Source organism: Bacillus rossius, chromosome 3, assembly GCF_032445375.1.
Source record: "Bacillus rossius redtenbacheri isolate Brsri chromosome 3, Brsri_v3, whole genome shotgun sequence".
Lineage (NCBI taxonomy): Eukaryota > Metazoa > Arthropoda > Insecta > Phasmatodea > Bacillidae > Bacillus > Bacillus rossius.
In genome coordinates, this window is record NC_086332.1 from 51,267,353 (window position 1) to 51,294,575 (window position 27,223).

A 27,223-nucleotide genomic window follows, 5' to 3' on the forward strand; every position below is an offset into this window, starting at 1 on the left:
AAAAAGTACACAGATTAGTTTACCTGCATTCTTCACTTGGAGTTCGGACACTTCTTACGAGGTCGCTTCTGTGCATGTATGGATGAAATTAAGGAGAATAATTGAGACAAGGTCTAAATGGAAGGGATGGTGCAAGCCCTTATTTAGTCACACAAAACAATTCTATAAACAACAGGATCAATAAACCCTAGTTAAAAATTGCAGACGGACATAAGTATACGTCATTCCTTTTAAATTTTTATTTGGTCTTAAATGCAAAGATGATTTAACATGCATGATTTTAATCTGTATAGACGCGACGCTTTGCTGTTACGATGACGTCTTGTAGACGTGTGTAGCGAGCGGCACGTAAAATATTATCAGCCACGGCCACGAGAAAGCGATTAACATCAATGCTATACCTCACTTATCGGTGTTGATCGCAATAAAGCGAATGATAGTGTCATTGTAAATATTATGCTGCATAACCCGACCCCGAGGCAATTGCAACTATGGATGCCCCACACAATATCCTGTTAGGCACAAATGTATTTAGCTTAAGTCTGAGTTTAAAATGGTTAATAAGTATTCTGTTCGAAATTTACTGCAGTCCTTAGTGGATAAATGCTATTTTTTTATTTATCTATACATTTATTAAGCGCCGGCCAACAAACTTAGTCCAAAATAGGCTGGCGCTATACAAATATAAAACAAATACAAACAACATGAATGTGAAAAAAGGGAAAACAAAAAACAAAAAAGAAAAGTTTAAATGTGTAATGTGGACGTGGATTTCCAAGAAATCATACAGAACGCTTTGAAAATACTACTATTAAAAAAATAACACAAATGAATTCACATTCAAGATACATATAATTAATGATTTATAGTAGTTCAAAATGAATTACAATTTTTTACATGCTACTGTATTATTATACTAATATTATACTAATTTTGTGAGGATTCATAAAAGGTTCAAAGATTTACTACAATTATTAGTATTAGCCATACAACGCATAAGCAATTTATATGACCGTGGTGAGGTAAATATTTCATTGCTTCTGTGACTGTTGACATGGTTTGACAAATTTAAATTCATCGCTAAATTCTATAAAACAAGATATATATGTAATAAGTACGCGCAATATATATTAAAAATAAAAAAGTTAACGAATTACCGCTTTTGACATACCAACCCGGAAGCGTTTTAATATTATCGAATTCTTATGTTACCATGGCATCTTCTTGTGTCAATCGAATTGTCAACAAATATCTCTTACAATGTTCGTATAATATCTTTACTATCATGCAATTTGTACGAGCGAATCCAGGGGTGGGTAGCTAGTGAAATCCAAAGTATTTTTTTTTTTTTTTTTTTTTAATTTTCGTTTGATGTCTGTTTGTCTGGAATTACTTGAAAACTTATATTATCTCGCTAACGTAAACACTAGACTATATATCATTACGAAATCACACACCTAAAGAGAGGGGGGGGGGGAAGGCACAATATGGTTTTACCATAATAGACATTAGCTTCGAAGCTAGTCAAGAAAATGTTCCGGTATTTTGTACGAATATTAAACGTACAAACATTAAAAACTCAATTTTTTTTCTGAAATTCTACTCTTAAGTAGTGTAAGTTAAATTTTATAACAATGAAATTCATTATGAATTTAATGGAACTATAGGAAAAAACTAAGCATGATAAACATGTATTCAAAGTTACGTCGCCTATCTCAGGCACGTGTGTGAATCTTACCTAAGAAACAGCTAGTTTGGTCGCAGTTAAGCCAAAACTAAATTTAATTAATCCATGTAAAAAATTTGTTATTTAAGATATTAATGTTTTATTAATAATTATTACTCATATATGCTACATATATTACCACAAATGTGATATTATTTAAAAAATGTTACACTTACTTTTATAGTAATTATGGTTTATAAATTTGTAAGAAAGTCAGTTTAGTCCAAATAGTAGTCTCGGAATTTTATCAAGATTTATATCTAATTTTTTAAAGTATTCTAAAAAATTTTGTTTGAAAGACCGGAATTTTAAATTGTTAGCACTCCATGGGGATGTTTTTTTTTTTACTCGCAACTATAACACAGCTGCGTTTGATAAGGATAAAATATGCTAGTTTGAAGAAACGGTACAGTAGTTACGCAGGAACTACTTTCATGGAGCGAGGTAGTGCCGTGAGTCGGCCTGCGTAGCGAAGTAGGCCATACACCGGGTTTCGGTGCGGGGGCTCTGGGTTCGAATCCCGGGGTAAGACATGGTTATAACTTATGTTGTCCTAATCGTCTCCTTGGTGCTTACCCATACTCCAACACTTACCACAACTACTACAAGCGCACAACGATTCTTACATAAAAAAATACAGCATTAAAAAGGAGGGATGGTTGCTGGTGACTGTCGAATTTGCCAGAGTGCCTCTCATCATTGAAAAAAAAAGAAGGCACTGGACTTGCATTTGATATTATGCGGGGTTTGAATCCTTGTGTGATCACTCTGATTTCGGTGACCCATGCTGTTCCGAAATCACTCCAAGAAAACGCTTAGAATGGTACCTTACTAGGCCATGGCTGATTCCTTGCTAGTTTCCTTGAACCGTGTTGTTGAGTTAACCGACCCTAATGATCTCGATCTACGAGACATTAGGGGAAAGAAAATAACTACTTCAATGCTAACTAAGCCAACATCACGAAGTCAATTTAAGAGGAAAGAAAACTGGTAGGGTGTGTATTGTCAGTGACTACGCAGTTAGGAAAAAATCATGCAGAATATGCGCGAAGGCAATATGCTATTTTAGGTTATCATAGTTACCTGTTACAACCTGCAATGTTAACTATGTTGGAAGCTGCGTCACATTTGGATACTTTTTTAGACTCCCAGTGCCTTAGTGTCAATGGTAATGTATTTTTTTTAAATTCAAGTGTATAAATTTTAACTTTTTTTTTTTTCAAAGTTCTCTTCTCCTCTCATCGAAAAAAAAATACTGTCTCCTTCACTGCATTTGATACTGCACCTCAATTTGCTTAAGACGTTATTGGAATATCACTTCGCTAGGTCCACCTTCACCAAATTAGAGAATAGAATAATCTACAGTATATTAAAATCCAAGCATGGAAGAAAAAAAAGGGGGGGGGGTGTTCTGACATTAGCTAGTTATATTCAAATTTGCAACAAAAAAAATCCCTAAATACTGATGAAGATATGTCATTGTTATTCATTTTCACTTCGTAATTAATAGTTAAGTGACAGAATAACATTATTTTTAATGTGTATAAATTAATCTTAGTGCATTTTGCCGATTAACCAGTTAGTAGCTGCAAGGCTGTACGTATTTCCATTGAGCTACATTTCTCTAATCGTACGCCATCCCCTACTCAGATTTCGGCGTTTGTTTGATGCAGGAGAACAAGCCACAATGCGATTAGCCTACTGATGCGACGACCTTTACCCTCCCTCACGTGCAGGGCAAGGGATGATGAGAAATGGGGGGGGGGGAGTTTGGTTCGGGAAAATAGGAGGGGGAGCCAGCCGTCATTAATAGGGAAGTCGTCGGCGTGGTTGCCACACACACAACACAGGTCAGCTGTGAACGCGGAGGAAATCGTCCCCTAAACAATGGGGCATAGAGGGCATGTGCGTGAGCGTGAGAGCGGAGTTGGGCGGAGGATTTCCTGATTCTATCTGCCCCCCCCCCCCCCCACCAACCACTCGCCCTTCCTGCTGCTGTAATCTCGCTCGGCGCGCGGCGTCGCCGTATCCGGGGCACGCAGTCGCTCGGGTTCGCGCGGAGTTAGCACCTGGGCGGCGTGGTGGGGGGAGCTGACGCCAGCGACTCGGTGGAGCGGGGCAGTCGCGCGGCCGGGGGACCCGGACCAGACGCTTCGACCCCGGCGACATGCGGCTCGCTCTGGTCGGCACAGGTACGTGGATCGTTCTCTCCCGGCATGGGTCAGGCACGGGTCGCGACAGGGAAGAGCTGTCAAGGGATGTTATTACCATTGTCACCTATCCCCCCCCCCCCCCAACTGTCTGGTTAGCTGAGCGAGGTACGGGGCTGAGGCGGTGACTATGCTGGAATGGTGGCCCTAGCCGCTGGTCATTGTCGAAGCTCTAATGCCTTCCCGATCTAAAAGAGGGAGTGATCCGTAGCAGATCTGTTTAAGTTTATTGCTCTGGAATGTATAAACGAACTGGAAATTTCTCCCACCGAACCCTGATAGGGTGCATATGTGGGAGGGGACCGTGAATATGCCGGTCTTAGGTCGTAACAATCTGTCCCCTATCCCCCTCGCAGTTGTCACTTGGATTGTGTAGTAGTTTGGTCTTTTGATTTCGTCTGATGTGTTGATTTTAGTTCTCAGTTTATTTATTTTATGTAGCTTCCAGAAACTAAGATAGTCTTTTTAGCACCGCCTTTCTTTAAGTCGATAAATTGTGTGCTAAACGTCTAAAAATATCTGATAGCCAGTTATTTCATCACCAAAGACTGACATAAACATTATATTCTTTCTGGAGCAATAATCAGTAGTATAGGAATGACAGAGCTGGCGCAGGCGCCAGGCGCTGGATTGAAGATTGTCGGTCCGCCATATTGGATTGTGACGTCACGGCGGCCATCTTGGAGGAGTGTAACTGGACATAGCGTAACGGGACAAGTTTGACCTTGAATTTGATCCTCAAAATTTTCCAAAATTGGGCAAAAATTGCCCAAAATTCCTCATAAATCGCCAAAATTTACATTTTTTTGAAAAAAATTTCCGCCAAAAAATCTCAAAAAATTCCTCAATTCAAAAATCAGGATTTCGAAAATCCTCAAAAGTCGTTTTGCCCTAGAAAAAACCCAAATTCCTAAAAGCGGCTTAAAACTCCTAAGAGCTAGCCGCTCTAAGCCGCCGAGGTCATGACCTTGAAAACTAGGATGCCATGGCAGCCATATTGGACGATGACGTCACCGTTGCAATTTCCGTTACGGCCGCCATCTTTAACTTTTTTATTTATTATCCGATTTCAATGAAAAAATTTTTAAAATTTATTAAAAAATCCATTTAATAAAATTTTAATAAAAAATATTTAAAAAATATACTTTTACGACACGGAGTTCGGAGTCCTCGGTTCGAACCCGGTGAGGCCAAAAAAAAATTAAAAATGACGACCGATCCTCCTCCCGTGGTGACTTTTGGCAGACTGACTCCCACCACTTTTCTTAAAGCATATATATATCGTCACCTAGTATGACGTCATGTCCGCCATCTTGTCTTCGATGCTGGAAGCCATCATCATCATTGTATCGTCGACGAGAGTGCGCTGACACCATGTTAGTTTAGTTCGTATCCGCTAGAGTGCAGTAATCATTTATTATTACTGTGACACCCGCCATCTTGAAATATGGCCGCCATCTTGAAAATCCGTAATTATTTAGCTAGAAATTCGGGAAAAATTCCAAAATTCATTAAATAAATCACTCATTAACTTACATATTGATTCGATCCGCTCCAGTCCTTGGTTCGATCCCTGAATGATGCAAAACATTTAATTTTATATAAAAAATAATAATTTCAATAAACCATGTTCAAAATTCTTAAAGAGACTTTAAATCCTCTACTACCATCATCCTATCAGACACCAAGACCACCATATTGGAAATTCGTAATTGTAATGCTAGAGATTCGGGAAAAAGTTCAAAATTCATTAAATAAATTTGTAATCTATATACTGATTGATTAGATCGACTAAGGTCCTTGGTTCGACCCCTGGCCGATACAAAACAACTTTAATTTTAAAAAAGTACCAGAAAAGTGTAAGGTTCGAGAAATAAAACACCTCAAAGTCTTTTACAAACATAATATTTATTACACAATTTCTATCCTACTACAGAATCACTTGCGAAAGCCAACAACAATCTTATAAACATTTAGCCCTACATAGACGTGCAACGACTACTTCTTAGCTCCAAATGGCTCCCAAAGCTCCAACAGCCTTCAAATGCTTAACACAGCTCCAAATGGCTCCAAATGCTCCAAACGGCTCCAAATGCTCCAAATGTCTCCAGCAGCTCCAAATGCTTGACAGCTCCAAATGCTTCAAAAGGCTCCAAATGCTCCAACAGCTCCAAAAAAAGGCTCCAAATGCACCAATAGCCTCCAAATGCTTAACACAGCTCCAAATGGCTCCAAATGCTCCAAACGGCCTCCAAATGCTTGACAGCCTCCAAATGCTTAACACAGCTCTAAATGGCTCCAAATGCTCCAAACGGCCTCCAAATTCTTGACAGCTCCAAATGTCTCCAGCAGCTCCAAATGCTCCAACAGCTCCAAAAAAAGGCTCCAAATGCTCCAACAGCCTCCAAATGCTTAACACAGCTCCAAATGGCTCCAAATGCTTGACAGCTCCAAATGCATAACACAGCTCCAAATGGCTCCAAATGCTCCAAACGGCCTCCAAATGCTTGACAGCTCCAAATGTCTCCAGCAGCTCCAAATGCTCCAACAGCTCCAAAAAAAGGCTCCAAAAGCTCCAACAGCCTCCAAATGCTTGACAGCTCCAAATGTTTCCAGCAGCTCCAAATGCTCCAAATGCCTGACAGCTCCAAATGCTTCAAAAGGCTCCAAATGCTCCAAATGCTCCAAACAGCCTCTAAATGCTCCACCAGCTCCAACAGCCTCCAAATGCTTGACAGCTCCAAATGTTTCCAGCAGCTCCAAATGCTCCAAATGGCTCCAACAGCCTCCAAATGCTTAACACAGCTCTAAATGGCTCCAACAGCTCCAAAAGACTCCAAATGCTTCAAAAGGCTCCAATTGCTCCAAGAGCTCCATCTTCAATTGGTTCCAACTGATTCCTATTACTTTTATCGAACTTGGCATGATTACTAACATGTCTTTATCAGTATACATTTTGACTGGCAGTGGTAACGTTTTTTTACACCTTTAAGTTATAAGTTTTATTTAGAAATCAGATTTCGATAAATGATAGCTTCCATCTGGAAAGAAAATATATTAATTTATCTTCAAGTTTATACACATACATTTAATTTAATCCATTATTGTATGTAGCCAGCTTCCCTCAGTTCTTTGAGTATGAAGGATATTTCTTTAATGTTCGAATAGTTTCCTGCACAAAGCGATCCATGTAGTAGTCGTAGCCTGTTAACCAATATGTTAGGATCTTCCCATGAGGTATAATCAATCTCTTCTGCTGCCTTCATCATCCTTGCATGCTTATAATAAATATTATCTCTGGTGTTTATCGTTTTAACACCAACCACAAGGTCACTTTCGTCATCTTGCCAGTGATTATCACAAGCTTGATCAGGATAATTTATTTTATTACGTCGTTTCCATCGTTTTGGTCTCAAACCACCATCACAGTCTTCGCTCTTGCATGCTTTTGGTGCTTCAGTACAGTACTCAATCATGTCAGCCTCAGATGTGTCACCACAATCTTCAATCATGCCAGCTTCTGATGTGTCACCACAGTCTTCAATCATGTCAGCACCACAAACTTGATCAGGATAATTTATTTTATTACGTCGTTTCCATCGTTTTGGTCTCAGACTGCCATCACAGTCTTCGATCTTGCCTGCTTTAGGTGTTTCAGTACAGTACTCAATCATGTCAGCCTCAGATGTGTCACCACAATCTTCAATCATGCCAGCCTCAGATGATTCATCAAAGTCTTCGACCTTGTAAGCTTCAGGTGGTTCTCCATCTTTCACATTTTCATGGAGACGACTAGATATTGGAGTAAATATATTTTCATTTCTAATGTGGTTACAACTTCCTTCGTTTGTTTTAAATTTTAAATTATTATCTTGATCTAGATCAGTAATTTTAGCATTAGCTTTTTCGCCTTCGTTCCTCTTCCGCGATGTTGTAGCCCAGTCTTCGTTATCTTTATTCATCTTAATTGTACAGGTCTTGTAATGGCTATCCAAGTAATATCTTCTACCAAAGGATTTCTGACACTGACTGCAATGAAATGGTTTTTGACAAGGACCCAAATTACACTCGCTTCTCTCATGTCGTTTAGCATTCTTTCTCAAGGTAAACACCTTGCTACAGTATCTACAGTGATGACGTTTTGATACAGCAACAAATCCCGTTTCAGGATTCATATTAGTTATTGAGACTAATGCCAGATGCAAACTAAGAGTTTTAAATTAGATATATTACTTAAATAGAATTTTTTAATTATTTCATCAGCGAGAATTAATTTATCTCATTCAAAGGTACTTGTTGCAAGTAGTTCTGCTTTTCAACAACAGATGTCGCCACATGTTACTTGCAGGTAAATAATATTTAGTTCTTTTATGCGGGATGCGGGATTCTCACTAACGATCGCAAAAGAAGGATGGCTTCGCTAGACTCCAAGGAGAAGGAAGTTCGTCCATCCTGTTAGTGCTTCTTAGATTTCTCAGAGATTATTTGACTGAGTAATGATATTTTTTTTTTTTAAATTTCCACCTGATAAAAATATTACAAGTGCTGATTTATTGGCAGAATTTCAATAATTAAATGCGACCTTGAATAAAAAATGACATGACTCATTAAGTAAAAAATTCTTCATGCAGAGATCGATTCCTCATCAGTAACCAGAAGCACTCGGAGAGAACCATCAGATGTCTAGTCAGGAATAATCAGAAGCACCCAGAGAAAACCATCAAAATATTGTCAAGAATAATCAGGAGCACACGGAGAAAACTACCATAATATTGTCAAGAATAAACGGGAGCACACGGAGAAATCCACCATAATATTGACAAGAATAATCAGGAGCACACGGAGAAAACCACCGCAAGTTTTCTTTGATATCATAAAATTTCAGGAAAAAAATAATACTAAAAATAAAAATAAATTAATAAAAAATTTAAAAAAAAATAAAATAAAAAAAATACATAAAATTCTGGCTTGTACTAGAACTCTATCTTTGTTCAACAATGAGAAGTTCACAAGCTAGCAGAATATATTTATGTATTTTTTTTATTTTATTTTTTTTAAATTTTTTATTAATTTATTTTTATTTTTAGTATTATTTTTTTCCTGAAATTTTATGATATCAAAGAAAACTTGCAGTGGTTTTCTCCGTGTGCTCCTGATTATTCTTGTCAATATTATGGTGGATTTCTCCGTGTGCTCCCGTTTATTCTTGACAATATTATGGTAGTTTTCTCCGTGTGCTCCTGATTATTCTTGACAATATTTTGATGGTTTTCTCTGGGTGCTTCTGATTATTCCTGACTAGACATCTGATGGTTTTCTCCGAGTGCTTCTGGTTACTGATGAGGAATCGATCTCTGCATGAAGAATTTTTTACTTAATGAGTCATGTCATTTTTTATTCAAAGTCGCATTTAATTATTGAAATTCTGCCAATAAATCAGCACTTGTAATATTTTTATCAGGTGGAAATTTAAAAAAAAAAATATCATTACTCAGTCAAATAATCTCTGAGAAATCTAAGAAGCACTAACAGGATGGACGAACTTCCTTCTCCTTGGAGTCTAGCGAAGCCATCCTTCTTTTGCGATCGTTAGTGAGAATCCCGCATCCCGCATAAAAGAACTAAATATTATTTACCTGCAAGTAACATGTGGCGACATCTGTTGTTGAAAAGCAGAACTACTTGCAACAAGTACCTTTGAATGAGATAAATTAATTCTCGCTGATGAAATAATTAAAAAATTCTATTTAAGTAATATATCTAATTTAAAACTCTTAGTTTGCATCTGGCATTAGTCTCAATAACTAATATGAATCCTGAAACGGGATTTGTTGCTGTATCAAAACGTCATCACTGTAGATACTGTAGCAAGGTGTTTACCTTGAGAAAGAATGCTAAACGACATGAGAGAAGCGAGTGTAATTTGGGTCCTTGTCAAAAACCATTTCATTGCAGTCAGTGTCAGAAATCCTTTGGTAGAAGATATTACTTGGATAGCCATTACAAGACCTGTACAATTAAGATGAATAAAGATAACGAAGACTGGGCTACAACATCGCGGAAGAGGAACGAAGGCGAAAAAGCTAATGCTAAAATTACTGATCTAGATCAAGATAATAATTTAAAATTTAAAACAAACGAAGGAAGTTGTAACCACATTAGAAATGAAAATATATTTACTCCAATATCTAGTCGTCTCCATGAAAATGTGAAAGATGGAGAACCACCTGAAGCTTACAAGGTCGAAGACTTTGATGAATCATCTGAGGCTGGCATGATTGAAGATTGTGGTGACACATCTGAGGCTGACATGATTGAGTACTGTACTGAAACACCTAAAGCAGGCAAGATCGAAGACTGTGATGGCAGTCTGAGACCAAAACGATGGAAACGACGTAATAAAATAAATTATCCTGATCAAGTTTGTGGTGCTGACATGATTGAAGACTGTGGTGACACATCAGAAGCTGGCATGATTGAAGATTGTGGTGACACATCTGAGGCTGACATGATTGAGTACTGTACTGAAGCACCAAAAGCATGCAAGAGCGAAGACTGTGATGGTGGTTTGAGACCAAAACGATGGAAACGACGTAATAAAATAAATTATCCTGATCAAGCTTGTGATAATCACTGGCAAGATGACGAAAGTGACCTTGTGGTTGGTGTTAAAACGATAAACACCAGAGATAATATTTATTATAAACATGCAAGGATGATGAAGGCAGCAGAAGAGATTGATTATAGCTCATGGGAAGATCCTAACATATTGGTTAACAGGCTACGACTACTACATGGATCGCTTTGTGCAGGAAACTATTCGAACATTAAAGAAATATCCTTCATACTCAAAGAACTGAGGGAAGCTGGCTACATACAATAATGGATTAAATTAAATGTATGTGTATAAACTTGAAGATAAATTAATATATTTTCTTTCCAGATGGAAGCTATCATTTATCGAAATCTGATTTCTAAATAAAACTTATAACTTAAAGGTGTAAAAAAACGTTACCACTGCCAGTCAAAATGTATACTGATAAAGACATGTTAGTAATCATGCCAAGTTCGATAAAAGTAATAGGAATCAGTTGGAACCAATTGAAGATGGAGCTCTTGGAGCAATTGGAGCCTTTTGAAGCATTTGGAGTCTTTTGGAGCTGTTGGAGCCATTTAGAGCTGTGTTAAGCATTTGGAGGCTGTTGGAGCCATTTGGAGCATTTGGAGCTGCTGGAAACATTTGGAGCTGTCAAGCATTTGGAGGCTGTTTGAGCTGGTGGAGCATTTGGAGGCCGTTTGGAGCATTTGGAGCATTTGGAGCCTTTTGAAGCATTTGGAGCTGTCAGGCATTTGGAGCATTTGGAGCTGCTGGAAACATTTGGAGCTGTCAAGCATTTGGAGGCTGTTGGAGCTTTTGGAGCCTTTTTTTGGAGCTGTTGGAGCATTTGGAGCTGCTGGAGACATTTGGAGCTGTCAAGCATTTGGAGGCCGTTTGGAGCATTTGGAGCCATTTGGAGCTGTGTTATGCATTTGGAGCTGTCAAGCATTTGGAGCCATTTGGAGCTGTGTTAAGCATTTGGAGGCTGTTGGAGCATTTGGAGCCTTTTTTTGGAGCTGTTGGAGCATTTGGAGCTGCTGGAGACATTTGGAGCTGTCAAGAATTTGGAGGCCGTTTGGAGCATTTGGAGCCATTTAGAGCTGTGTTAAGCATTTGGAGGCTGTCAAGCATTTGGAGGCCGTTTGGAGCATTTGGAGCCATTTGGAGCTGTGTTAAGCATTTGGAGGCTATTGGTGCATTTGGAGCCTTTTTTTGGAGCTGTTGGAGCATTTGGAGCCTTTTGAAGCATTTGGAGCTGTCAAGCATTTGGAGCTGCTGGAGACATTTGGAGCATTTGGAGCCGTTTGGAGCATTTGGAGCCATTTGGAGCTGTGTTAAGCATTTGAAGGCTGTTGGAGCTTTGGGAGCCATTTGGAGCTAAGAAGTAGTCGTTGCACGTCTATGTAGGGCTAAATGTTTATAAGATTGTTGTTGGCTTTCGCAAGTGATTCTGTAGTAGGATAGAAATTGTGTAATAAATATTATGTTTGTAAAAGACTTTGAGGTGTTTTATTTCTCGAACCTTACACTTTTCTGGTACTTTTTTAAAATTAAAGTTGTTTTGTATCGGCCAGGGGTCGAACCAAGGACCTTAGTCGATCTAATCAATCAGTATATAGATTACAAATTTATTTAATGAATTTTGAACTTTTTCCCGAATCTCTAGCATTACAATTACGAATTTCCAATATGGTGGTCTTGGTGTCTGATAGGATGATGGTAGTAGAGGATTTAAAGTCTCTTTAAGAATTTTGAACATGGTTTATTGAAATTATTATTTTTTATATAAAATTAAATGTTTTGCATCATTCAGGGATCGAACCAAGGACTGGAGCGGATCGAATCAATATGTAAGTTAATGAGTGATTTATTTAATGAATTTTGGAATTTTTCCCGAATTTCTAGCTAAATAATTACGGATTTTCAAGATGGCGGCCATATTTCAAGATGGCGGGTGTCACAGTAATAATAAATGATTACTGCACTCTAGCGGATACGAACTAAACTAACATGGTGTCAGCGCACTCTCGTCGACGATACAATGATGATGATGGCTTCCAGCATCGAAGACAAGATGGCGGACATGACGTCATACTAGGTGACGATATATATATGCTTTAAGAAAAGTGGTGGGAGTCAGTCTGCCAAAAGTCACCACGGGAGGAGGATCGGTCGTCATTTTTAATTTTTTTTTGGCCTCACCGGGTTCGAACCGAGGACTCCGAACTCCGTGTCGTAAAAGTATATTTTTTAAATATTTTTTATTAAAATTTTATTAAATGGATTTTTTAATAAATTTTAAAAATTTTTTCATTGAAATCGGATAATAAATAAAAAAGTTAAAGATGGCGGCCGTAACGGAAATTGCAACGGTGACGTCATCGTCCAATATGGCTGCCATGGCATCCTAGTTTTCAAGGTCATGACCTCGGCGGCTTAGAGCGGCTAGCTCTTAGGAGTTTTAAGCCGCTTTTAGGAATTTGGGTTTTTTCTAGGGCAAAACGACTTTTGAGGATTTTCGAAATCCTGATTTTTGAATTGAGGAATTTTTTGAGATTTTTTGGCGGAAATTTTTTTCAAAAAAATGTAAATTTTGGCGATTTATGAGGAATTTTGGGCAATTTTTGCCCAATTTTGGAAAATTTTGAGGATCAAATTCAAGGTCAAACTTGTCCCGTTACGCTATGTCCAGTTACACTCCTCCAAGATGGCCGCCGTGACGTCACAATCCAATATGGCGGACCGACAATCTTCAATCCAGCGCCTGGCGCCTGCGCCAGCTCCGTCATTCCTATACTACTATAATCGATAATAATCAGTCCGTAGGCTGGTGGGGAACATCAAAATTTGTATCTTGATGAAAATTCTCTCTGAATCCTTAGGGCGTGAAGTTGACTGTGCCACCAAAACATTTGTCTCGAATATTAAAAATAAATTAAAACGAATGCAATCACATTCTGAAACTGCTCGGCGTCCTGATTTCTGCTATTGGAGCATCAGTAAAACTCCAAGTCTACACGTATTTTATTTGGTGGATGAAGACATTGTATGTTTATAATATCTTAACCATTTTTTATTTTTTTTAAATTTTTAATAGAATTCCACCTGTATATATCTATATATATCTAGCTGTGCAAGGTATTTTTATATCATGGAAATTATTTAGTTTAAAAGTTTACATATTTAATGCAGTTTTATATATATATATATATATATATAAAACTCCTCCCCACCAATTTTATGGGATACTGCATTAAATATGTCAACTTTTAAACTAAATAATTTCCATGATATAAAAAAAATACCTTGCACAGCTTTTTTTTGCATTGATGGCTATTACGTATATGAAACATTTTTAATGTTATGAAACGTAAAAATAAGAAGAGCTGAAACTTGTAGTACAGTGCAACTGGCTATATCAACGTATATTTGAATTGATTCAAGTTGAATGAAACTCACTCTACTTAGTACCTAGGTACTCTTACCCTGTGCTCATGAAGTTCAGTCATGCCGTGGACTGGTCTCAAGCCCGCGACTTGAGCCGCATCCACGCGTGCGCAACGTGGCTTGGACGTGGGGGTCTGCAACCCCGTCGCGGACACGTCCGTGTGACACGGATGACACAGCGTCCCGCCACTCGTCGGCATCCCTCCGTTACTTCAGGGAAAGCATTGTGTGTGTGTGTGTGTTTATATATATATATAATATATATAATATATATAATATATATATATAATATATTCAATGGAGAAAGTGATGAAGTGCGTCCGAGCCGAAACCTCGCTCATCGGGTCTCTGTGTGAGCTGAGAGGTCCAGTTCGACAGGAAACTGCGTCACCTGTTTGTCACGCGTATAATGAGTGCGATGCGCACGCCCAAAACCTGTTACGCAACGGGATTACGTTACGATGGGTATATAAGCACCTTTAGCGATACTGGCTTTCGGGAATCCTGGTTCAAGGACGGAGGCGGTATGTCTAGAACACCACTCCCCTTCCGCGCCAATTCAATGATTGTCTTCTGATAGTTAGACTCTTGAACAATAAAGGTTTTTTTGGGGAAAAAGGTTTTGGAACTCAAGAGGGAAACTTAATATTCACTAACCCCGAATCATCCGCGCAAATAATCTATTTTCATGCATCTTCCATTTAAAGTAAAAAGTACATTAATTAAAATTTCAACATAATTGTTCTTTTCTTTCGGTAGGATAGATTTTCACACGTCTAGGTGATCGTAACTTAAATGAACGTTAGGTTAGTTCACTGACATTTAAAATACCATAAAATCGTGAAAATGTACGAAATACCACAAAATGGTGTTTTTTTTTTATTCCGGCCCCGGATATTCTCGAGACTGAAAGGGTTATTGGTAAAAAAAAAAAAAAAAAGGCATCCCAATAAAATATAGTCTTTCCTTTTCACGAGCTTCCGGAATGGGTGTTCAATTTGTATCGCTTGAAGATATTCTCGAGGCAAGGCCGGTGTCACACTATACGATTGAACCGATGCGTTTGCCAGTGTCTACTCGGCGATTTCTTCTGGATCAATTATTTACACGATTGATTTCGATGAATTTAAGTGCAAAGAATGGCAGTGGAAAGAATATCCAGCAAAAAAAATGCCGTGGAGGTTTTAGCCGCAGCTTCAGAAACGCTTTAGTGTGTCACCGGCTTAACTGTGAAGCCTTGTTGTAGGCAAGAACTGTTGGTACCGTATACACTACGTCTACGGCACCGGCTGACGGCGGAAGACGCGACGGGGGTTCGGGAACACGCGAGCGCGCGGTGTCCAGTCGGCAGGAAACGGCCGACTCGGGTGATCGCGACGACAGCACTTCCTGCCCCGCCCCGCCGTCTCGCTAGAGGTCCAGGAACACCGCGTAGTCTTGCTGGCGTCGGTCACATCCGCATGACGTAGGAGCTACACCACAACTACACGCGTGGCTAAATGGTACTCGCTCACTTCTCCGTACACGTTTAATACATCCAATATATATTATTCATTACTGTAAGTACTATATATTTTAAACCTTTTTTTATGATTTAAGCGGTCATATCGCGTATTGGACTCAAGTAATAATTTTATTAAACAAAGGTCCGCAATTTTGATACTTAGGTACCATGGTGGAGGTACGGTAAAATAAAAATTTTCGCCAACATTTTAACTATTTGCAATACACATTAACTGTGTCTTTTTTTATATTGCCTAAAGAGATTTTTCTAAAAGTAACTTTCCTTCTTTTTTAATTATTTCAAATTTGGCTTTAAAATTTTATCTTATTGTCATATTCTTTCAAATAAAACAAACATCAACTATTTGATGGAATACAAATACAATCTAGCCAGCCCATAACTTTAGTAAATCAAAATATAATTTTTTTTGGAAGTCCGTCATACTAAACGTGTGAGTTAGTCAGTTTACTTTAGTTTTTGGTCTAAAATGTTAAACAAATACGAAAAGTAAACCGCGTTTTAGGCTTTTTATATTCAGTTAATAATATCACTACACTAAATTTATATACACTGAATTTAGCTTGTTTAAATTCGAAGATCCAGTGACTGCGACTTTTCACGGAAGTACCCGAACGGCCCGAACATTTTTGTCACCCCACCTCGAAGCGATGACCTTGTCTCTGCTTGCGTTTCTACCGGACGAGGCTGCAACATGGCGGCCCATGCGCAGAAAAGCCAACGACGGGTTTTTTAAAACTGCTACGCCCAATAACAAGGCACCTACCGCCCTTGTGTGCACGAGCTGAGTGGTGAAGCTCACATATTGTGAAGCTACTGTCAGATCTGCCTTGAATACAGCTTTCAACGTATCTCTCGAATTTCGAAAACGGCATTCGTGGCTTTAAATTAAATGATTAACTAATTATGTTCAACGTCTCGTTGACATCGAGGTTATTATGGACGGATACGGTCTGGAATACCGAGTATTTAGCAGTGAAAGAACGCAGTGAGAAGAAGAAAAGAAAAGTACTCCGATAAAACACATCGGCATTAAATTACGAGTTACGAATTCCCATTGCAAGCGCCTTTCCAAGAGCATAAGAAAAAAAGATTTGAGACTGCTATAAAAAAATTAACGTACAGTTTTACATGATAATGATAATGCTTGGTGGCTTTGTACAACGGGATCTATACAATTGTAAAATGCTCCAAACCATTTAGATCAACTGTGTTTACGAATGTTGAAAGCACCGGGGGTTAGAAACCAACACTTGACCCTTACCACAAAATTCGTGTCACTTAGTTCTCGATGGTCGTGGTCGCAAGGAAACTACAGGACTTCACCCTAGGTCCCAAGGCAGGGGTGGTCAAGCTTTTAGTAATTAAATTAATAGTGATTAACATAATAATAATGCGGGCAAATTTGTATTCTGTAAATTCTTTTTAGTATCAACAAAAACCAACCGTTACTCTTATTCCCCAGAATTTATACTTTTATTTTAGTTTGTGATAAGACATAGCTACTGGGGTGGGTAAAAACTAAGTTTTTTTGAACCGCTATAATGCAAAAAAGCTGCCTTACTAGTACAAATTAAAATGTAGTAAAAAAAATTGGTTGTCTGTAAAGTTGGTTTACGGACGATAGTTTAACGTGACAACGTCATAACGCAACATTGATGAAATGACTGCATACTTTTATGAATAAAATTGAATCATTTTATTTTAATAATAAAAGAATAAATACTTGAAATTATACTAATAACCAGATTTTTAAAATGCAAGAATAATTAACCTTTATTGACGAAATTGTTGTTGTAATAAGCAATGAAAACCACATTAACTTTTCACTTCACTTTATAAACAGTCGACGAAACAGTTCACGTGTAGATGACTTGTAATTAATTTTAAAAACTGGCGTTTAGCTATAAAGTTTATATATAATTATGAACAAGTTTCATATAAATAAACTGTAATCAAATATCTATCATCAATTATATGAATCACCATAATTTTTTAGTCAATTGTAACATAACCTATTATTACTGCACTCACCGACATATGCTAATTTTTTTCAATAATAAAAGAATAAATACTTGAAATTATACTAGTAATCAGATATTTAAAATGCAAGAATAATTAACCTTTATTGCCAAAATTGTTGTTGTAATAAGCAATCAAAACCACATTAACTTTTCGTTTAAATATAATTATGAACAAGTTTTCATATAAATAAACTGTAATCAAATATCTAACATAACATATTAGTACTGCACTCGCCGACAGATGCTACTTTTTTAATAATAAAAGAATAAAACTTGAAATTATACTAGTAATCAGATTTTTAAAATGCAAGAATAATTAACCTTTATTGCCGAAATTGTTGTTGTAATAAGCAATGAAAACCACAGATTAAAATTCGTCGAGAATATTTTATGTTTTTATGTCTTCCAGTGCTCAAAATGATATCAAATTGTGGCCCCCGGCACGAAATTTTATTTATAATTCATTAATAATAACGCCCATCGCGATAAACAGTGCCTGGTTCCCGCGGCAGCTGATAGAGAGCACGATTCGTTCGGTTCGCATCCGTCACCGTAGATAGAAGCACCGTAGGGGAATAATATTATTTCGTTTTTATAATACGATTTTATAAAAAATACGCATCCCAAATACACCAAACTTATTTATAATGTGTTACAATATTTTTTAAAACATTGTGCAAAAGATCCCGGGTGTAATTTGAATTATTATGTGTAACTGTAAAACACTATTGTTCGTTAAAAACGTAGGCCTATTTGAAAATTCAACATTACTTTTAAATAACCGTACCGATTGTGCTGAAAATCGGTGGACGATCGTTAAATTATATTATATTAATAATTCAAACGAAGAAAACATGATTGAAAAGTCAAATCGATTGTTGTTCCAATCGAGTGGAAGAGAGATACGGCGCATGAGTACAATGAGTAACGGGACACATTCGTAGTGGGACAATGTGCGTTACGGGACACTTTTTCGTGCGTGCAGCCGGCGTTCATCGATTTATTAGACGTTGTCACGTCAATAAAAAATAGGTTAGACATCTTTCGACTGATATAATTTGACGAATTGAACATTTTTCAAATTATGTCACAACTCTACGATCCACACGCCATAATGTGTTATGCTTGTTAGATGGATTTTATAAACTTGTAGTACAATGCGCGATCGGAAAATGTCAATATTTTTTACATGCTTTATATTAGCTTCACCTGTATGTTTGTTTGTCTGTCCGTCTGTAACTCTTTCGACTAAGAGTGAGTGGCTCAGCACTGTAAAATGTCCCACCAATTTCATTACGTTCGTTAGCCGAGCGGTCTAAGGCGCGCGCCTTCTGTGACGTCAGCTTTCGGATTCAGCGATTGTGGGTTCTACTCCCGGCCACGCCGAAAAAAAAAAAAAAAAATTCCAGTAAATTCTAAGATTATATCCATACATCTAACTGTAAATGATTCGGAGAGACTTTATCATTTCTTTGTGACGTTGCAACTCCAAATAGTTATCTCAGATGGTAATAGGTAGTGTCGGTAACTCATTTCCCTATGATAATTATACATAAATATAGTTTGAAAAACTAAAAAAACATGCTTTTAAAGAATATCAAACTAAAAAGTTAAAAATAAATATAGTTTAAAAAACTAAAGAAACATGCTTTTAAAGATTATCAAACTAAAAAGTTAAAAATAATTTTAATATTTAATTTAGGACAATAGTATATATGCAATACTAGTATAAATGATAAAAAAGCATGGGGAGCTTAATATACAAAAAATATGGCACAAAGTGCCTCAAGCTTTTTTCTCATTTATACTAGTATTGCTTATATACTATTGTCATAAATTAAATTTTAAAATTATTTTTAACTTTTTAGTTTGATAATCTTTAAAAGCATGTTTCTTTAGTTTTTTTAACTATATTTTTTTTATTACTCTGCGTCTTTATCACTATAGAAAGCAAATTGTCCGTACTTATAGCGGTTGAAAACAATACTAATATTTTCGATATTTGCGCATGTAGACATGGCCAAACGTTTTAAGAGGAGGGACATATAAAATAAAAAAAATTAACTAGGCGGGCCGGAAAATAATTGAACAAACCCCTTAATAGGTGTGAAAAATTATTTCCAAGTCCACTCATCTTTAAAAACACGACATTCTGATTCAACTTTACGTTTTTAACTTGTAACGATAAAAATGGTCAAAAAGTACTATTAACAAAGCAAGACTATAGAAAAACAAGCCAGACACACAGCCGCAGAGGTGACTTGACACTGATTACGTGACTGTCTTAACTACACTGACCTTGAGAAAATACATAATGGTGGCGCCCGATTCGTTCCGAACTCAGCCGAGCAACACCGAGCGCTCTACAGGCCAGGCACTGTGAAGACACCAATGTGAACACTGCCACACTCACTCATTGCACTCTCCATTTCCGTGCCACCGATCTACAGACATCCACTACGACACTACACCTACGCGAGGTTGCGTGCGAACTCAGTTAATATTAGATGCAATAATACCCTACTGAGAAGAAAACCGTTATTCTATTCTAGCTACGCGAAAATACATTTTGTCCTATGTGTAATTGTAGGGGTTTTCAAAACCATGTCGCGGGCCGGATTGGCTAGCCCGAAGGACTGCACTTCGCCCATGAATGATCTAATGCGATAAATTATAGTGTGCTATCTTGTTTGATCTGAATGTATTCAGCAGTCGGGCAGTGCTTCCCTGCGAGTGCGGAGGGCAACTGCGCGAAACACGGCTCGCGGGCCGAAGAGCGAGTCACTCAACCACCGATGAGTGACACTTGTTATTCCGTTGAAACACATTACTCCGAACGAACCCGGTGTTCGCATTGCAGGTGACAAGGTTCTGGTCCAGGTACTCTGTGGTTCCCCGCAGTCATTCCAGGCAAATGCTGGGATTGTTCCTTGCTATAGACCACGTACGATTCTTCTCCCAATACTTCTAGTAAGTCTTCTAATGACTGTATGTTCAGCACAAAGCTTTCAGTCATTACAAAATATCGCGGGGTTCATATGTCCAGTTCATAGAAATCTGATGGTTTCATTTTTAATATCTGTACATCGGAGGCATAAGACACTATGTCACATAAAACTTTTTTTTATGGGAGCAGCAAAAATAATTTTAAATAGTGCCTCACTTATTTACTCAACTATATTCTATCCAAAATATGTCAAATTTTGACATAAAGTACGTCAAACGGTGGTCAAGTTCATGGTTGAAAGTGCATTTAGTCCAAAAGTGGACAGGGTGTCTTAGGCCTCCGAGGTACATATATATTGTCAAGAAAACTGTTTCTGCTTCTGGTAGAAGTCGTACGTCCTTAAGGGTGTTTTTGGACATTAACTAATTTGACGACAAGTAGAGTTTCGCCTTATTGTTGTCAGCAAAATACTTGTTTGTTACCAACTTGTGAAAGTAACTCAATGATGTGTTTTATCGGTGACTGAGACTGAAGGTTTATGACCTAAGCGTTGTGAGTCCAAATCGTAACGTAGGAAAATAAATCTGCTGCGTCGAAGCCCACCTCGTGAAGACCTCGATAATAAGCAAACCACCGAGGGGAGCCGTTACTCAAACGGTGTCACGTTAGTTCTAATAGACGGTCAAACAGATGAGCAGCTAAGTGCGATATTCCTCCTTCCGCTGTGTGCAACTTGGGTAGAGGAAATATGCTGGTCAAATACACAAGGCCATTGTCAAATATTTTTGGCGCAGGCTTTAATTTTTAAGCAAAAAAAAACACACATACTTTATGTGTAGCTGTTCCATTCACGTTCTGTGAATTGTCATTAAAATTATAGGGAATCAATGAAAATTTGTTCATCAGTTGTTAGCAATTTGTTGAAGGAGAAATCTACTGAAAATTTATGCCTCCCAAAGTTTAAATTTTTTATCAGCTGTAAATTTCCGTTAGTAACGCATTGAGAGAGATTATAGTGTGTCGGTTTTCTGTCACAATGCAAATAACAAAACTAATGGTTTAAGGTGAGGCTATACTCTTTGTACAGTACTTTCTTTTTTAACATTTAAATTCTTTATTTTTCATCAACTAATGTTATTTGATAAATCCAATTCATGTCATGAAGCACTCAGTAGCATTTCCTTTAAGGAACCGTCTACCCGTGCCCACACACACACACACACACACAGTGAGAAGAGCTTCAGAAGAAACCACGCGATTTAGAAACTACTCAACATATCAGACTAAGTCTGTTTAAGAAAAGTATTGACAAATACGCTAAGGGTGGATTAGTATATCTGTTTCCGTATTTCGTTTTAAAATAATTTTTTAGAAGAGTGAAAATGGTTTAGAATATTATTTAGACATGTAACACCTGGTACAGATTCTTGAAACCATTCAAGCGACTTGCATTACACCTTTTATCATCAGTTCTCCGCCATATAATGTTATGGTTACCACTGAAATATCTCAGTTGCCCTATGCATGACGAGAAGACTGCGCACCAGGCTACAGCCTTGAGCTTAGAGGTGACAACGCTCTGGAAGCACCAGCGAGCGTCGACCTTATCATTCCCCTGACCAGGAGAGGCCCCTAAACCTAAAATTTTCTGTAATAAATTTAATACTGCTTAACGATAGGTACTGCACAAAAACATTTTAATTGTATCTTTGGTAGCTAATATCACATAAAAGTATGTCGACCATAGTATAATTTTATTTTGTGAAAGTTAGGCCAATCAAAACGTCTACTAGTCTAACAGTGTTCAACTTGAATATAAAATAATTAAGTACCTGGATCGTTGCATACCCTGTTAGGAGAGGTTCAATTGTAGTCATTAATGTAATCGGGACGATGTTTTACAGTCATTGTTTTCACTGTTTATCTTGATTGAAATGGTGTAATGGCACACTTGCGTACCATAACGACTCAGAACATGGCGCTGAATCATAAACTCTGTGGGAGCACCGTGGTAATGGCTCGTCTAGCGAGGTCCCCGTGCCACACGCAAGTGCACACGGGCCGCCCCCTCCACATCCACCGCCGGGCAGGGACGTCAGCGGCGGGGCTGCGGGGAGATAAGGAGGCGCGGCCTTACTGCTACCGTGCAGCGCGCCGCAGTGATCCTGTCGCTGCCTTCTCGGGGGGTTCTCGCCGCGGAGCGACCCGCCTGTGCTCTGCGCGCCTTTGTACGTACCCTTCCTGCAACTTCTCTACTCTAGGACATCTGGGTTGTAGCCGCGTCCTTGGCGAATAATTCACCAGGTGAATTACAACCCACAAGCCAAGCTACTTCAGACAATGGCCGCGAAAGCCTGCCAACATTATTAATTATAGTACATCACCTACAAATATATCAGAATTCTGACTTTTCCACAGTTCCGATAGTCTCATTGTGTCGAAACACCAGCACTGATGAAATTTTCATTTGTTTATTTACAAACTGTATTTTTGTAAATATCCTCGCATCGCGAGCATTTAGACCAGGAGGAGGGGTTGGAACCGAAACACGCCATCTTCGTTTCAACATAATGCCTGTCTTTTAACTTTCAAAATTTGACTCCGTTCGAACATAGTAAATAATTTAATAGAATTCTTAAAGTTTGTGGCTTTAAAGAAGTCGTTGTGAAGCCAATGGCGTTTAAAACTGAATTCGTTTATTTTTTTTAATACCAATCTCTCCCTCAAAATATGGTAGTTTCCTTAATTATTTTGATAATATATAATTTATTATTTTTCGGGTGTTTTAATCATAATAAATAATATAAATATATAGTTTATGGATTTAGTTTTTCAATAAGTTTTATTTAACAAATTTTAGAACCTTAAAAGGCTTAGCATGAATTTTCAACATGAAATCTTGTGTTAGACAGTTTTAAATCAACAATTTGAACGTAGTCTTCGTAAAACCTTTTTAACTTTAGTCCATAATTTATAAATATATATAATTCAGTTTTTCCACTATTCTGATAATCTCAATGTGCCAGAATGTCAGCAAAGTTTTTTTATTTAAAAAAAAACGTTAAATAATAATTCTGTTTTATTTTTTCTGAAGCATTGTGCTAATAAACTATATACATTGACTGTACACAAAACAAACTCTATACCAACTATAGGGCAGTTTGAACTCAATATCCGATACCCTTTAGGGACATTACATTATAAAACGAACTTTTGTCTTGAAGTTTTGTTATAAACATAAACGATGTCAATAGTTGTAATTTTTAAAGCACTGAAGTGTGATCCACTTTTGACGTTACTATTTACGTGTGTGTATCTGCTGCGTCTGGCGATACGATGACAGCGCAGCAGCACACAATTATGATTATTAACAATTTTGAAACTGTCATAAGTTTAAAATCTTCTTCTGGAATAAGCTACCGTGACTGAACGACGCAAATCTATTGGGAACCATGGAAAACCAAAATCGGAATGGCTGAACCGAGATTACAGTCAGTGTCCACTACACCACATCGATCTGTTTTGACGCTGTTATTGAGACTACCTGTTACTGGCCTGATGGAACAGACACAAACGACCAGACTGGGTTTCACAACACACGAAGACTCATTTGTATGGAAATCGTTTCCTCGACGACTTATCAGGACGAGACGTCGAAACAGTTGTCTTCACTGATTTTCTACAAAGACCTCTTGGATAGCTGAGAACATAACAGAACACGCTTGTCTCATATATTGTGTCTGGTTTATGATGGTGATTTTCTTAGAAGGAAATCGGTTAAAATGTCTGTCGCTGTCCTATTTATGTCAGGAACCAGAATGTAAACAGGATGACCACAGGAAGGTTAAAGCAGTTAGATTTTTAAGACGCATTTTGTACGATCAAGTATTATGACGTTTACCCAATACTTTAATGGTGCTCATAATTCGAGCCTCAATGGAAATTTGGCGTGAACCATCGCCAATATGGTTTTATCGCTACATGAGCGTATAGCCGTAACGCGCACGTCCACTGAGGAGCTGTTAAATCAGAGAGTACAAAACCGATGCCAGGTTTCGAGGGATTGACGGGGTCCTAATAACTTTGCGTTCGTAAAAATCAAATAATATTAAATCTTTTCTTGCAATCCTTTTAATTGCTGACTTTTGGAGCGAAAATTTCTTTATATTTAGTGTGGATTCTTTCTGTTTTACCGGTTGAAATTCTATGACTGTTTGTGTCATTCAATCTAGTATGTTTATCAAAACTCCGTTTAAAATACAACATTAGACTATATGCCTTAAAATATATAGGATAAAACCACAACTAATGATTTGTTTCTTATGACTGTTAAATCCCTGAAAGTTATCATAATCACCATAATCTAAATAAAAATAGCTAATGCTGATACCTAAATTAATTTACTCTCGGTTGTTTTCACTTAGTGGTATTCCAATGGTCTGGGAGTTACCAGGATCATTTGTTAAAACAATTTAAAGTTTCCAAGCTTTCTAATAAGCTTGGGTTCTATGACGTTATGTTTTGGACTAGATGTTCACATTCAAAGTTCTCCACTACCACGCCGCAATAGCCGAGTAACAAGGGAATAATTTATTGTTTGTACGAGACATGTTAGTTTTCATCTGGAAAGAGGTAACATTTGCGCCAAAATAATTTTAACGTGTTTGTCTGCAAATCAGAAAGTTCATACTGAATATTTCAGTAGAATTGAAAATACGTTTTGTATCCTTAGGGTGCTGTTGACATCCTAATTCAAGGGTCTTAAGGAATGGGCCTTAGAAGCTCTTCACTCCTAAATATGACCTTAAATGAATCACTAACATGAAGCAATGACGGAATGTATGGGCGGAGAAACTGGAAGAACCTCAAGAAAACCCAACGTTCACTGACGTTTCCCAAATGCTAAAATTCCGATTTTAAACCATCGATAATTGAAACCATATCAGAATTAGGGAGAAATTTACGATCCGAGTTCTAAGCCACTGCAGCCCTTATTTCAGTGACAGAATTTGACTGGCATAACTAACATTAATTACATAAATTTAGCCTTATGTATTTGTCCCTAGCAAATAATTTGTCCCAAGAATTAGTAAGATTTCAAAGGTTTAAATTTAAATTGATAATAAATAAACTTAACAAGCGTTAGATTTGTAGTATGTATCAACATTTCTATGACTAATCATAATAATTACATGAGGTTAATAAACAGCAACGAAACTGCACACCCAAATAATTACCGCCACAACTGAAAAATATTTAGATTTATTTTTAACGTCACTCTTAACTTATGAAAAACGTTTTCAGCTTAATTTCAAGTAAATATAATTGTTATTTGACATGTGTCACTTTAAAATGTTTCTTTAAGGTGTCGCATAATCACATTACAACACAGTACCTACATGGTATTATGGTTTTATCGCACAATGTCTGTGTACATCTACAGATGTGGCACTTAAAATGTGTATCGTACTTAAGGAAAATCCAAATTTTTATTTGTGGCCGTGTGACTTCATGAAGATTTTTTGCGTGGCACACTTCATGCTATAACAGTATTTTTTTTTTCATTTAGATTTTTATAAATTAACTGCACCACCATTGAAAACGTAGCTTTCAACAGCAATCAATAAAAGCAATTGAAGTATTTATACCCGAGACAATAATACACTTATCCTCAAAAGTATAATGTTCTTTTTTTTCATTATTAAACATACAATTGAAAATTATAATCCTCTAAGGCCATTATCTCAACACTAGGTTTTTTAGTTATGGCAGTATTGCTTTAGGTGTGAGATTGATTTCTCGTTAAACCTGTTGGTAGGTGTGTACAAATGTGCACGGTGTTCTCAGGCACTGATGGATACTGATGGATACACCCAAACTGCACGCGCAAACTACACAGTAAACAATGTGTGCCCCAAACATTGAACGACTTTTCTTTTTTGCCCAAATAATTGTCAAAACTGTGTCATATCAGATGCAGCTGGCATATTGCAGAGGTTACAAAATCGCTCATCGCTTAGCATATGTCAGTGCCCATGCAGTAAGTGTTTGATAGCCATACCCCAAAATAAAATCTTTGCTAAAAATTTTAACATTTTAGAGGGGGGGAATGCGTGACTGTCGGAGTGGTTCTAGTTAAAAAAAAAAAAAAAAAAAAACACGCAATCATTTACATGAGTTGAGTTTGACAGTTCTGTCAGCAGATCGAAAGTCTTATGAAGTCCTCGTGTGCAGGACAGAAAGTGGTGTGTCCAGGGCCATCGAGGGAAAAAAACCAAGGGAACAAGGGGCGAAAAATTTTGAAGGCCTCCCCCTCCTCCCATTGTCTTTTATCTGATGTACAACTCTTCCAGCCCCGTATCTGTAAACGTGATGTGTGCATATCGCGTTACTAGAGACCTGTAAAATTCGCGGATTCATTCGGCGATAGGCTAGAATTCAAACACACACACCTCTTAGATAATTTTGCTATTGGCTTACTGTTCATCTGGACGAATCTCAACCAGTTATAAACCCTCAACCAAAGAAGGACCGAATCGCAGACAAACCAGCTGAGTACGACTTACAAGTCGGCAGCCAATGAACTTGCGTTATTTGCCCGAGTGTACAGGGGTTATGTGTGCGGTCTATCCTGAAGACCACCGAAACCGCGAATTTTGTTAGGTCTCCACGCATTACTTGTGAGGTGTCTCTGGACGGCCCTGCAGGGACTATGGTCAAAGAGGACTGGTCGTGCCACGGGTGATGAC

The 27,223-nt window shown here is 37.7% G+C and overlaps 1 protein-coding gene across 3 annotated transcripts in view; it reads left to right on the forward strand.

Moving 5' to 3' along the window:
* The window catches only part of LOC134530687 (galactose-3-O-sulfotransferase 4-like), a 77,773-nt gene that overhangs the window by 27,018 nt on the left and 23,532 nt on the right, over window positions 1-27,223 (forward strand). Inside the window, exon 1 of one of the 3 annotated variants that reach the window (XM_063365752.1) lies at window positions 3,803-3,918. The exons of 1 other annotated variant lie outside the window; for it this stretch is intronic. In XM_063365752.1, coding sequence (XP_063221822.1) covers window positions 3,894-3,918 — 25 coding nt within the window. In that variant the 5' untranslated portion in view covers window positions 3,803-3,893. Of the gene's footprint in view, window positions 1-3,802; window positions 3,919-22,558; window positions 22,703-27,223 lie in introns of those variants that run through there. One more of the 3 variants, XM_063365753.1, reaches the window with a different exon arrangement.